General features: G+C 45.4%; 2 protein-coding genes across 3 annotated transcripts in view; both read right to left on the minus strand.

The window, feature by feature from the left end:
* Nucleotides 1–14,006, minus strand: part of LOC126565731 (protein brawnin) — a 402,985-nt gene that overhangs the window by 255,143 nt on the left and 133,836 nt on the right. The window lies entirely within an intron of this gene.
* LOC126563917 (netrin receptor UNC5B-like) overlaps nt 1,631–14,006 on the minus strand; it is a 37,011-nt gene continuing 24,635 nt past the window's right edge. For both annotated transcript variants that reach the window (XM_050220717.1, XM_050220715.1), the window contains 3 exons: nt 9,611–9,953; nt 3,611–3,717; nt 1,631–3,256 (listed from right to left, as the gene is read on the minus strand). In XM_050220717.1, the coding sequence (XP_050076674.1) occupies nt 1,857–3,256; nt 3,611–3,717; nt 9,611–9,953 (1,850 nt within the window). In that variant the 3' untranslated portion in view covers nt 1,631–1,856. The remainder of the gene's footprint in view (nt 3,257–3,610; nt 3,718–9,610; nt 9,954–14,006) is intronic.

The following is a 14,006-nucleotide window of genomic DNA, read 5'->3' on the forward strand; positions in this document are numbered from 1 at the left end:
TAATAGTACGAACGAATAGATTTAATACATACGTTACCTTCAAAGGTACAACTTATGTTTTTAAAGGACAGAACAACAGAATTGAATAAGAAAAAACGAACAAAATATTTAAAATATTTTATCACGTTTCCGGCCCGTAGCTTCGGACAATCGTTGTTACCGTTTGCTTCTCGTTGCTCGTCATTTAAATAGACACTGTATAGAGTATATGGTACACGATAAGGTTAAGGAAACAAATGTGCGCATATAATGCGAACGAACAAACCACTGGATTGGCTAGTTCCGATTTTGTATGTTAAAGGTAAAAAAGTAGATAAAGTCAGCTTTAACATAGTTCGTTTCATTCAACACTGGATTTTTTTTTCCGACACAGAGACAAATTTCGACGCTCTTCGCTCTAAATATACACTTTACATTACAGTACAAAAAAAAAACGCATATTTTGCGACGAAGGACACTGGACGCAACTGCCTTCGACAGTTTTTCGCAACACATTATAATACATTTCGCTCTCATGGTAAGAACTTAAACAAATAGTATCTCCATCGCAGACGCAACTATTACTATCGGTCTCTAAGAATTCCTGTATATTGCGCGGCGGTTCAATGCTTCTGTTTTGGTATAGTTCCTTCTGGTCTAATATTATTTGATGCGCAGGATGCTATTTAAACTGCGCGTAATTATCATACGCATCGTTCGCCCGTGTACACCAATTTGTTCAGTCTTATGTATTAATTCTATTGGTTTGTTTTTTCACTCTTGCACTCTGTACTACCACGTGGCGGTCGAGTAGTTGGCGGCGGTACATACGGAGACTAATGTGCCATTTGAAAGTGTTGCTTTTAGAAATTACGGTAATGCTTAAGAAAGTGTCCCACATGATGGCATTTTGAAGACTCCAATAAAATCCATCATTGCTCTATGATATGATTCCAGATTGATAATGAACCCTGACAGTATACCAGGGTTTCTTGTACGCAACAATCTTCCTCCATCAATGCGATCTCGATCCATTTTCTCAGCAAAAACCCAGTAAAATTCTATGATTGTGCGATATAGTTTGTAGTAGTACTGTTTGAGATTAATTGAAATTGTTTTTCGTTGTGCGAGTAAAGAAACGGACCCTTGCACAGCTATGCTAGATTATATGGATTGCAAACATGAAAAAAAAGGAATCACCTTTGTACAGCCGTCGTCCAACTGGTACACCTCCTACAGGTACTCCTTCTTTGGCCAACCGCAGTATGTAACACATTCCCATTCGCCAAAACTAACCTTTTTGAATGACCTCTCCGCCTCTGAACTTCACGATTCGAAAGGCTTTTCCGAACGGACAGGACCGTCCTTCTGCTGGGCTGAGTCTGTCGTGGTGGCTGCTGCATTGCCGTGCAATCACCGTGCATCGTAACATCGTGCAATTGCAATCAGTACAATGACGCCTCGCATCCGTACCGTGTCAGTGTCAGTAAATGACATCCTACAATCTGTGCAGAGTGAGAGAGGTTGGCTATCGTTCGCAGCAGCAGCAGCAGCAGCAGCAGCAGCATTGGTAGTGGTTAATAAAAGATTGTCCGATAGGATTGTCCAGTCCGATGATGGGGAGAAAGAAGGAGCAAAGGGTTCAGGTTCCAGGACAGACCGCCTGTCAGTCATTCGGTAAAACGGTTGGTGCAATGCTGACAGACCGACTAGCGGTGTCCGTTTGGAGATAATGAATTATAAATATTTATAAAGAGTGACTTGACCTATATCGCAGCCATCGCTTGGGTTATTCGTTAGTTCTGTTGTGGCTTCCGTGTATTTCGTGGCAGCAGCCACCGTAGCCAACCGTTGTAATGAGCATATGACGATCGCATCTACACCCAGGGAGCAGTGTGGATCTGTTCGAGTATTGCGACCGCATCCGGTCGTTCCATCGTTCGGCAGATCTCGATCAGTTGCTGTAAAGCGTTCAACTCGCGATTGCGACACTCCCATAGGTCGAGAATCTGGTCGGTGGGTGAGGGCCGGGTGGCGAAATACGTGAGGTATCGGTCAACGTTGAGGTGGGCCGCGAGCATACGCCAATCGTTACGCTTCTGGGTCGGTGGGTCGAGGCAACGGCACAGCTTCCGTTTTACGTCCTTCGATAGCCGGAAGCGATCGGTAGCAAGCACATTGGTATGATCGCCCGATCCCGACCCGACACTGCAGATGGTCATGGTTTCGAAGGAACTAGATGAATGCTGACAGTGGCCATCCTTTGGCATCGGAACAAACGAGGAAATGCTCATCGTAGCTGGTGCACCGATCGCACTGAGACTTTCCAACGAGCCGCAATCCTGTGTCGCTTGCACTTCGATCTTAAAGTCACACTTGTCGTGCTCCGTCCGACACAGCGTAAAACTGCAGTGCAGTGCGGTACAGTTGCTGTTCCACACGTGCGAAAATGGTATGGTTTGTCGTTCGCTGGTACTTTTCGTCCGCCAGCCACCAACACACTGCATGTCGATGATTAGACCCTGTCCAACATCGGCAAAGTGTAGTACCGTGCTGCGACCGAGCACTACACCACCGATCTCCTGCTCACAGTGTCGGCACCGTTCCTCAGCACCTGGGTTATCTTCGACGATGTAGATCCGCAAACTAACATCGGAAAACTCGGGAATGGTTGACGGACCGCAGATAAAGAGCCGCAGCTTTTTGCAAGCGACTCGCTCCTGAATGTCGGTGGCCGACTCGCCCACCAGCACGTACTTGCCGAACGTTTCGGTCAGTACGTACGCGTACCGCTTATCGATCTGCACCAGCGCCGGTGTGTTGATCGTCTCTTCGCCTATGGTCACGACCTTGCTCCATGCAGTCACATTGTCTGGGGCACTGTACAGCGAAAAGGCCCAGTTGGAAAGGTTCTCCGCACAGTGCGGTAACTTCATGACGATCGGTTTATTTACTTTCGTATCGACCGGACCACAGAACACTACCGGGCTGAGGTAAGTTGAGCGGGGCCCGGTCGGTACAGGCACGTGATGCTTGTCGTCGCGCACGATCGACAGCACCACGCTGTGCCGTTGATGCTTCGGAATGGCCCCTTCGGGGATTAGCAGCGCTGTTGAGTAGGTGTTTAGCTTAAGCAATGCTCCGGCCGGTGTGAGCGTCGCGTGCGTTACCTCGGTCCCCCGGAACGTTCCCGCTTCTTCCACTAGGGTCGTCGGCCGAATGGCGGGCGAACTGTTGTTGGGAATCATCGGTGCCTGATCGTAGGCGGAATCTGCTGCTATTTTCGGGGATGAAATTTGGAGAACGGCCAGGAAACAACCCGCCGGCCAATCCAAACAAAAAAGGCAGTAATTAGTATCACAACCTGTATCTGTCACCAAGCGAGTGGCATTTGTGACAGGTTCACACACATTTCGAGCTACTATGTAAGTACAGCTTGTAGGGACTGTAGTAGAATATTTCGCTACAACCCGCCACGACCGCGTCAATCAATCGGATGTCAAATTGAGACAAGCGTTCTGCGTTGGCAAATTGATCACGATCGATTTTGGGTGCAACGAAAAAGGGGAAGGGGTGGTGGAAAACGACGATTCAATCGCTCACTTACGGCGCCTAGCCCAGTGGTACTTACATGTGTTGGTCGATGTCTCGAGCGATTCCACACTGCACACGCGCTTCGAATAGGTGGACGAGGAGTATGATTCATTGATGCTGACTTTGTCCAACGGGTAGATGTAACTGCGAAAGAAATGGAAACGCACGCACGGTGAGGAAATGAATGGGACTGCAGGAGTGCATAAAATCCATTTATGGTTTGACAGGTTCGGTAGACAACAGACCGACCCGACGAACTGCACGATCTGGGAACGTTGGGAGCGTTTGTGGTCAGAACACAACGGGGATGTGAGTTTGATGGTGGGCACGTGCACTAGAACTTTGTGCACGATCCGTGGCTGTTTTTTTTTTCTTGCGTTTGCCTGAACCGCCAGACTGACCATAGCGGGGTGATGGGTCAATTTCGGGATGCCAGAGCACACACACACCGGGTCCACGGAACTGCGATGGATGGAGCCCATAAATAACACTCCAGTGCGCGCGGCATTAGAACGCTGGTTGTCACAAAGCGGCACAAAAAAGACGAATGGAGTGGTCAATCCGTAGAGTAGCGGCAGGGATTTTTTTTTTTTCATTCACTTTCCAAGTGTGACCACAGGGACGCAGCCGGAATGGAACACTGGAAGACTGATGTTAAACATGGCGGTAAACAAACGAGTTAATGGTAATGAGGTGTCAGTATAGTTGAATTATGTGACATAGATTAGTTCTTTCGTGCCCTCTACACGCTCTACGGACGGGTTGCGCGCGAGGTTGACTATTTGAGAGTGGTTCAAATGACACCAAATGGTCTCTCTAGGTGTGTGTGTGTGCCGCGGCTAGGATAATCACGACCGGTAGAGGTGTTCGGTTTGGGTGTTGGATTTTGAAATTGGATTGATACAATCTCAACGAAAGCCGAACGAGACGGTGAGAAAGAAAGGGATGAAGCCATCCGAAATGGGAAGGGCGTGTGTATGCGTGTGGGTGGTTTGGGTAAAAAGCAAATTTGCATAAATCCCGCTCGTGACCATCTAACGAGCTGACTCAACAAACGGTTCGTTCCGCTGATTTTCTGATCCTCAGCCAGCGGAATTCAGTTTCCGAGGGTCAAATTACCGAGGGAGGAGCCTGAGAGTATGAAATCGGACACTAACTGTACCGTGGTGCGCGTAACCGTGGGTGATTTAGTAGGTTCCCTTTTCCAATGCAACACAATTGACCACTGGCAGGACGAGGAATGGACGCGACGCGCACCACCGAAAGCGCCCAAAGATCGATGGGAACACATCACACAAATATGGTATTTTTTCACATTAAAGACATGACACTTCATTCCCCATTGCCTTTGCGTCCGACAATCAATAATTTTAATCGCCACTTTAAAGCGTGTTTCGCGTGTTAACGAGTCTCCATTTCGAAGCCGCCCCGGTCAAACAGAACCGGACTGCCGTTTTGGTCATTTCGCGAGAAATATGACCGCGTCGTAAAAGGATGAAATTAAGACACCCTTGCCGGAGATAGCTGTCCGCCGACCGAGCCAGCTGTCGTTGGACGGCACTGTGTGACTGTGTGATGGCTGGCACGGCTCGGATATTTCAGTCACGTCTCGCAGCTTCGACGCACATTCGCACACGCTTTACGATCGGCGCTCGTCGGTGGTTACGCCATCGGAACATAATGCGCCTCCGAGCTAGTCACAACCTGCGGCTCGTAATTGCCGGGCGAGGGCGCGAAATTTATTGATTAATCACTGGCGACTTTTGGTCACGGCAAGCATTTCTCTGCGCCGGGAATGGTACGAATTCGCACATCCTTCCCATATAAAGCTGAAGACTGGCAACCAAATATTCACATTTTTGACACCTCATTGATGGCGCATTAGCCGTGTTTGGTGATACCACATTGAGGAATTTTAGGTGGACTGTTTCCCGCCTACGCACTCGCACAAAGTACAGCTGGATGGATTTAGAACACACAAATCAACCGTAGAGACAGAGCAAAACCAACCTAAAACCATCGTAAAGGATGATCAAAAGGATGGCCACATGGCCCGAATGGCAATGGGTTTCCTTTCCCGTAACAGCAAAATTCATTAGCTGCGTACAGAGAGTAAGAGACAAAAAAAAAAACCGACGATCCCTCCTCCGCGCTATAAGTGAAGAGGTCCGGAATTTGACTTCCGCCGTAATCAAAACGAATGTCCACTTCTTCACCGGGAAGAAGGCGTGATTAAAATGAATGAGCCATAAAAGCCTACCGAGCACAAAGCACAAGTGCCGCATGCTGCCTTATTACGGAGTCATGGCTGAGGGGACTTTTAGATTCCAGATTGACCGTCATCTCAAAACCTACCGGGTTCCCGTTCCGCCACGTCTTCGCCGGTATGTGGACGCGGTGGCGTTTATCTTCCCCTCCGGTTTGGCTGATGACGGATGGGTCTGATTACTCTATTAGTACGTGTGCGGCGACTTGCCACGGGGCGACAGGCACGAGGAGGTCAACAATGTGTGCTCTTCGTTTGATCGCAGGTTGCGTTGTAATTACACCCAAAGTGAACGTTTTATCACCTTAACCGAGGCAGTGTACTGTGTGGAGCTAGCTTGTTAAGAGCGGCCTGTGCAGATGGTCTCCGCCTGCATCTTACACATACTAGCTCCATCAAGACAATCTAGTCACCTCGGCGTACGAGGGATTCGCGTTGAGAAGGCAGCGAAAGCGCATCGATCTTGTTTGCGCAGTTTCCCCTATCTCGCGACCTACGTCGATGTGAAGTTTTATGACCACCCGTGCTGAGCATATTGAGAGTGATAGACAACGAACATACATGCGCCGTATCGAAGCAAAGGAACCAAGCAAAAGGGGGGGGGGGGGGGGGGGGGGGAAGAAACGCATCCACGTAGTGTGGTGGTTTTCGCGCTCGCGTAATTGGATGTGGTTATTTACAGAAACATCAGTCATCTGCGTGGCGCAGCGTCTTCCCATCAATGGGAGGGCAACGGGAGGTGCTTGTTGTGGTGTAACGGGGAAAAGCGGTGTTATTTTATGCGGTTATTAGGTTTATAAATTTCCGCGAACGAGCAGCAGAAGAGGCGTTCGGGGTTCGTTAAGGTTGACGGGCGTTGATTTGCTTGGCGGCTTGGGGTTCTTCTGGCGGTTTGATAATAAAGCGTAAGAAGGGTAGCTCAGCAGCAAAACTTGGTGTGGCGAGTTCTTTACGGATGCACTTTCAAAACACCGCCACCACGACTTATATTGACGCTGGTGTTAGCGATGATGGAACATAATTTAATTTATTAGATGTTTATAGTTTGCCTTTTTTTGTACCTCCAAACAGGGAAACGCTCTGGTCTTGCTGGTATGAGGAAAGCGAATGGTACTCCAAAGAAACCGGTTGTAATTGAGATGTCACAGCTTGTGGCGCTCGGGACACAGAGCTCGCAAGTGCGAGTTGTGGTCTTGCTTTTTTTTAACTACCACCAATCAAACAGAGGCTAATATAGCACTAAAAGTCAAATCCACTCGTTGGCGGATATGATTCATTCAGAATTCAAATACATCTTCAATTACCTCCGCACCGCCTTTGCTTAGGGGTGATTAAACTATTAAAGGCGCGTTATTATTGCTAAGAAAAGACCGTTTAAGTAACTGAAACGGTGTCAAATGTTAAATTGTTAAGTACACGATGGCGTCCGCCACAGCAGTCATAGGGATTACGTAGAAGAAAAAAATCCCCTATTTACTACTTTACTCCCACCCGAGGGGTCATAACCCGTGCTATTAATCGAAAACGGCAATTAGATTTTACTTTCAGCTGACCCTTACACTTCTTGAAAGGCCGCACTCGATGTGGATGCCCGATAGGGAAACCAATTTCCCGCGATACTCCCAAAGCTTAGATTAGGGGGAGGGGGGGCTCCGGTGGTTTAATTTAAATTCAGCGCAAGCAAAGACTCCCAAAGCCTACGGCTCATTTGTTTCTGTCGCTAGAGAAAAAAAAAAAAAAAAACGCTAGAGAAATCAAACATGCCAACGGGGATACAAGGCACACGGACACGGGCACGGAATTTCGCACCGACACATTGGCCTATATCAAGCGGTGCCAATCCAAAGTGCACCGGGCGATTGTGTGTAAAGGTGGCTCATGGTGCCGGTGTGTGTGTATATCTAATTAAAGTATCTATTTATTCAAGTTAACATGCAATCCTTCGCGGTCGGTTCCTCTCGATGATCGTAAGTGAACGGGCGTAAGATTAAGACAAGCTATCCCAACTGGTAATTGCAACAGGATCGAGGGTACGGTCGTAGTCGCTCGGTCAAAAGGCCATGCAGGGCCGGGAGGAGACAAAAAAAAGCGAGCTAAAAACAAGCTTGACCGTTACTGTAAGACGGTTAATTTGTTTTTATGTCTCGTTACTTTATTTCTACGCTTTCTACGTCATCCATACGTTGGCAACGGGTGAAACAGATAGTGTGCGCTTCGTCAGGTTATGTAGCAGTTGGTGCAGCTGCAAGTTGTACGTCCGGGAGTTGGGCAGATTAATGCACTGCCTCCAAATGACAAATGTCGCAATTACAACCGTAAATTATTATTAATTGAATCAGATCACCGCGCATTGAAGATTAGCGGGCCCAATAAATGGTTCGCGGGGGAAAGCGGGAAGAACTGTTGGCCGGTATAGAACGTGAAGTTTATACCCTCGAGACATGGATTTCTCACGGTCCCGCCGCGGACACGCGCAAACATATATATAAAAAAACGGTCCTGTTTGGCCTAGTTCACTCGATTGTCAGGGAACGACTATCGCTACTGTTTATAGTAGCGTTGTATCGGGAGATTCTGGGTGCTCGCGGCAGAACGTCAGCGAACTGTGCTGGCCGTGCCTTGAGCCGATGAATTACGACAGCGCTAGTAATTGAACGCCATTTATCAAACCACTAAACGCATTCACAATGCACTGGGCGTACGCAAGCGAAGCAGTTGTGCAAAGGTTCGCAAAATCGCTCACGCTGCAGAATGCAATCAATTGAATAATAATGCCGAGTTTGACGGCCACCACTCGAGACACGAGTATGGCTGTGCGATTGATGCTGCGAGATCCTGTGTGTAGCAGAAGGTAATTAAACAATTCTGCTGTGATCTGGTGCAATGGCGCCTTCCTGGTTTAAAGAGTGGGATCCAAGGAACTTGCATACCGGTGCATATGACGTGCGATATAATAGTTCTAAAACCCATCCTTGAACTGCGAATCTTGTGTCCAAATGTGAAGAAATGTGTCTCATTTGCGTCATACTGACAACAAGTGGATCTACATTCTGTAAACGGATCTGGCATTTTAGAATACGTTTGATGTATTTTTCTTCGCTTCCTTTGTAATCAGCAAAGAAACGAATAATCAAAGGAAATAACAATAATTGAATTAATGGTAAAAGCTTAGCAGCTTAGGTCAGCTCCGTATTGGGAACGAGAAATATATTAAATGCTGTGTATAATTGAAGCAAAGACGCATATAAATTGATCTAAATTCCGTCAAACGACTTTTCCCGAGAGCAAAGTGAATGACAAACGGTTCGTGACAAACCAATGAGAAGATTTGCTAAACTTTTCCTCCTGTCCGCTTGTCTGTCACAGTGGCACAGTGACAAGAATCGAGGAAAAGGTCAACCCCGGGTAATTAGTACGTATTTGTCGTGTCGAAAAAGAAAATGGAATCTCACGCTATTTAATTGATGGCAAGGACAGAATCGTTGGGCACGTAATTGAAACCGAGAGAGCTTGGGAAAATTCTTTACTTCCTCAAGTCCAGGACCCCCCCCCCCCCCCGGGATCCTCTCGTTACCATCCCCTCAAACCCCCCCCCCCTCCCACCTAACCTATAGGGCCGTTTATTGTTGATTGTGGAAATTAATCACACGTCCTTTTGGCAAATTTCTCGCCAACAGGTCCGATTTTCTTTTCCCGAAGATCGATCGAAGTCAAAATGGGCGGAACCCGATGGGGAAAATGGGGTTGCTTGCTCGCTTTGCTTTTACTTACTTATTGCATAAATGGGGCACGTCGTAATGGTGCTCGGAATTGGACCGTGGCAAAGGCAGTGACGATTTAAGGCCCCCGATCGGAAGGGTTGGCGCATGCTGCGATTGGCTCTGGGGATGAAGCTGTCCGTGGCCGGCAACTACCGGGCCCAGCAGACCGCTACCGTGCTGGTGGTGCAGCGAAGACAGATGATGATGATGTAGGTGACCCGTCGGATGGGACGGTGGCTGGTGGGACGCTGTCATCGGGTACTCGTAATTGATGGGGCCCGTGTTCTGCGTCAGATCCGGCTGGAAATGGGTCAGCTTTTTGCTCTCGTTGGCGAAATATTCGGTCGGCATTTCTGGGGACGGAACCCAACAAAAAAACAAAAAGAGAAAAATGACTTTCGTTAAATCAAATGTGAGACTATTGGGTTTTATTGCTTGCCACAGATGTGAAGCGTTTTTTCTTGATGATAAGCTTCTGATGAAAGCTCCTTTACAAGTGATAGGTTTTCTTTAAGAATGAAGAAAATAAGAAAAAAAATAATGAAAGGAAACTTACACAATATAAGATGTATCAATAGATTTTAAGGATGGTTTGCGTTTAATAGAATCACTTGAAAAGTTTATAATGCGTTCCGAAAAACATCCGATCCTGATGCCACGCTTCTCTGCAGAGCATTAGAGCACAAATGAATCGATGTAGCTTTCCGCATACCATCTGCCGTTGATGGAATTTGAACGGGTGCGAATAGGTTAATTGCCCGAGCGCGAGATGAAAGCGAGCAGAAATTACCCAAATGGAGGCAATTTGGGGTGATTATTTCAAGCTCTTAATGATTCTGGGGGAAGTTTTGTTACAGCATCTGCACCGCATTTTACTTTCTTAATGTGATTGTGGGTGATCAGAAGGAGTTTAAAGGAATTTTAAGGAAAGAAAAGAAAAACTTCAAACTGAAACTAATGATTCTGGTGCAATGGTTCAATTTGTGTGAAAGTGATAAGCATTTTAATTGTAGCTAATGTTTGTTAGTGGTGTTCGTAATTTAATTCGCCAGTGTGATGCAAGTTTTAAATTGTTTGGTTGCTGTAAAAGCCGCAACATTGAGGAATAATTATTGTATGCTAAATTACGCTATGTGCTATGAGCTAATAGGTGCCCCCGAAAGTATAAGCACGATTTCTAAATGACATTTTTAGTAAAGGGGTGTGACGTTAAACAGCTGATTCTTGATATGCTTATTAAAAGAAAAGGCGCTCAACTCCTACTATTTCGCTAAGACAATTAGCGAAATCGGAAAGTGTGAGTATCGGGGCACCATCCGAAAATATTGGGAGGAGTCCAGCTTCGAGGATGCGCCAAAAAGTGGCCGAAAACCCTGGTCCTGTCGATCAATAGTTGGATCGGGAAATAGCAAAAGCGTTCAAGCAAAGAAAGGAAAGTTCCATTTGCGATTTGGCTTAAAAATTGGGTACATCAAAAAGTACGTTGGATGTCGTGCCAAGGCAAGATTGAATTTGAAAACGTATAGAAAACAAAAGAAACCAAAACGGTGTACAAGGCAGGCTGCATGCGTTGATTATCGGACTCGGAAGCTGTACGACAAGCTGCTGTATCGCCAATCCTCATGCATCGTGATGTAAATTTTGACTACAAAACTCTTTCGGGTAGTCCATACTACACCGTGTCTGAAAGCGAGGATGTTGAAGAAGCCGAAAATTCTATAATTCTCGAAAAATTCTGAAAAAGGCGATGGTGTCCCAAGACATTTGCGGGGCCGATACCTTCATCTGGGAGTGTTTGAATCGACGTATGCTGCCCATGATACGAAAACATGCTGGTCCAGTGTCGTTTTGGCCGGATTTGGCCACTGTTCACAAAGACACGATCGCATGGTATGAAGAGCATGAGGTACGTGCCGAAAGAAATGAATTCCCCGCCGAACTGCCCTGAAGCCAACCCGATTAAGTTATTTTGGCCGCAAACTAAGGCACATTTGAGAAAGCATTTTAAAGCTGCGGAGAACATCGACAGTTTTCAAAAAGACTAGAAAAAAAGTGTCGAAAATCGTTCGGGACAAGTGCTGTGCTGAACCTCATGGGAGGCGTCAGATCAAAAGTGCGATCATTAGCATAAGATTGATTTTTTTATTTATTTTTTTTTTTGGAGGTAGTTCAAAACACACCACAAAAACTGTTTATCTAATAAACATTCAGTTTCTGGAACAGGTTTTAATTTTTGTCTAATTTTTAATCGTGCTTATACTTGCGAGGGCACCCTTTATTCTAAATGCGTTCTCTAAACGCAACATGGTTACCATGAGGTGGTGAAATAAAATACTTAAAAGAAGTCTTTTTATTGGAGATTTTTACCACTTTACTTTACTTTACTTTCCCTAACGTTACTTAGTCTTAGTTTGTAATCAACTACTTATAATTAAGTTTGTACTACTGTGTCCGACAAGTAAGGTGACGTTGGGTGTCAAATTTCGCGCGCCAAAAGAAGTTTCTTGTTTGTATTTTTCGTACGTCAATATGCATGCTTTTGACAGTTCTGCCACGTTGCAAGTCACAACATCAACCCGGCTAGGAGTGACAATTTGTTTTCGGAGCTACACCAACACCTGCGGAAACATTGCGGATGTTACAAAAAGCCTTCGGGGAGGATTCTATGTCGAAGAAAAAGGTGTCCCAAGAAGTCGCGCCAAAGCCGGTCGAAAATCAAGGTGATGCTGACGGTATTTTTTGGTTACTGTGGGGTGGTTCACAAGGAATTTATTCCGAAGGTGCAATTCAAACGGTGAACAAAGAGTACTATCTAAGCGCAATGCGGCGGTTTTTGGACCTCCAACCGGCGGAAACGGCCGGATTTGTGGAAAACAACAGCTGGATCATTTTGAGGGAGTTTCTCGCTACAACTACCCAAGTACCCATATTGTTCTGCAACTGCCGTATTCGCCAGATTTGGCACCAGCCGACTTCTGGCTGTTCAACAACCTAAAACGGCCGCTTCGGGGACACCGTTTTGACGCTATCGAGGAGATAGAAGTCGCAGCGACGGCCAAACTAAAGGACATCCCAGAATCCGTGTTTTCCACCTGCTTCGAGGAATAGGAGAAGAGGTGGAAGAGGTGCATTTCATCGGAAAGGGATTACTTCGAAGATCATGACCGTCATTTGGCCTAATAAAAAAACCATTTAAGAAAAAAAAACGCAAAGTTACTTTATTTTTCGGACACAGCAGTATGTTTATGCTGTGCCAATGACCTATTATTATTAAAACAGTTATTTTTAATGTACATATGCTAAGTGTAAATATATATAGACATTTCTGATAAAGATTGACAATGTTGCAGGATTTTTCTACGTTATCGATCAATCATTTCGAGTGCCGAATGTTATGACATTGAACATTTGTAAATTATATTTTACAAACGATAAGAAACGTGCGACCGGCTGAACTGGTCGACTTTCAATGGTTCAGGCTTAAGTCCAGTGTTAATTGAAGTTTGGGTTCAGGTAGATAGCAATTTATCATTCTTATCATTTAGCTGAATAATCTGACATGTTACATACTGCACTCGTGCTATCTCTTTCATGCTACAAATAATGGTTTTTAAACATTGAAAAAACTGTAAAATTACTCTACACTTAGCCGTACTTGTTAATCGTAAGGAAGAGAAATGAAAAGTTCCTTCATTCACAAACTCTAACACGACATAATGGGATGATGAACATTTCGTTGAGGAACTCCTAATTAAAGGCAAAACGTACAAACCGGTGCCCTGGAACCGTTTCATTTTTGTGGTCTGGGATGATTCCGAGCGCATCATTAACTATCACAGTACGACTCGACAGATGAGTATCGGTAAGCTCATATCCTGTCCCCAAACTTTTATAATCGTCGTAAGTCCTGACTTCATTAATGTTTTACTCAGTGAGGAGAGCTTTTTTTTGTTGTTGCTCGTTTCCTTTTATCGCTAGCTCAGCTTCTGATGCAGCAGTCGTTCCAGACTTTATAGTTATGGGTCTACTTAAATTAAGTGTACAAAGTAATTGTTGTTGAGATGGTTAATGGTAGTTTAATAATTTAACTTTTAAGGAAAGGGAAATGAACTACATTCTGCCCGGTAATAGAATTTCTTCATCGACTAAGTGAAACGCATAGTGAAGTTGATGATACGCAAAACCATGCAACAGCAAACCATTCGTGGAAATGTCGATGTGTAAAGCTGTGAGATGTTTGTTTCATATAACTATGATTTTGGAAGATATTAAAAAATTCTACAACCATAGTTCGTACGTAACGCAAATTAAAATAATCTGAAGACATTTGGTTTTAATTTTATCGTGTGCGAGAAGGAAGAGTAACGAAAAAGGTTGAAAAAAATTTTTTAATGTAAAAAAAAAAC

Source organism: Anopheles maculipalpis, chromosome 3RL, assembly GCF_943734695.1.
Source record: "Anopheles maculipalpis chromosome 3RL, idAnoMacuDA_375_x, whole genome shotgun sequence".
NCBI classification, from domain to species: domain Eukaryota; kingdom Metazoa; phylum Arthropoda; class Insecta; order Diptera; family Culicidae; genus Anopheles; species Anopheles maculipalpis.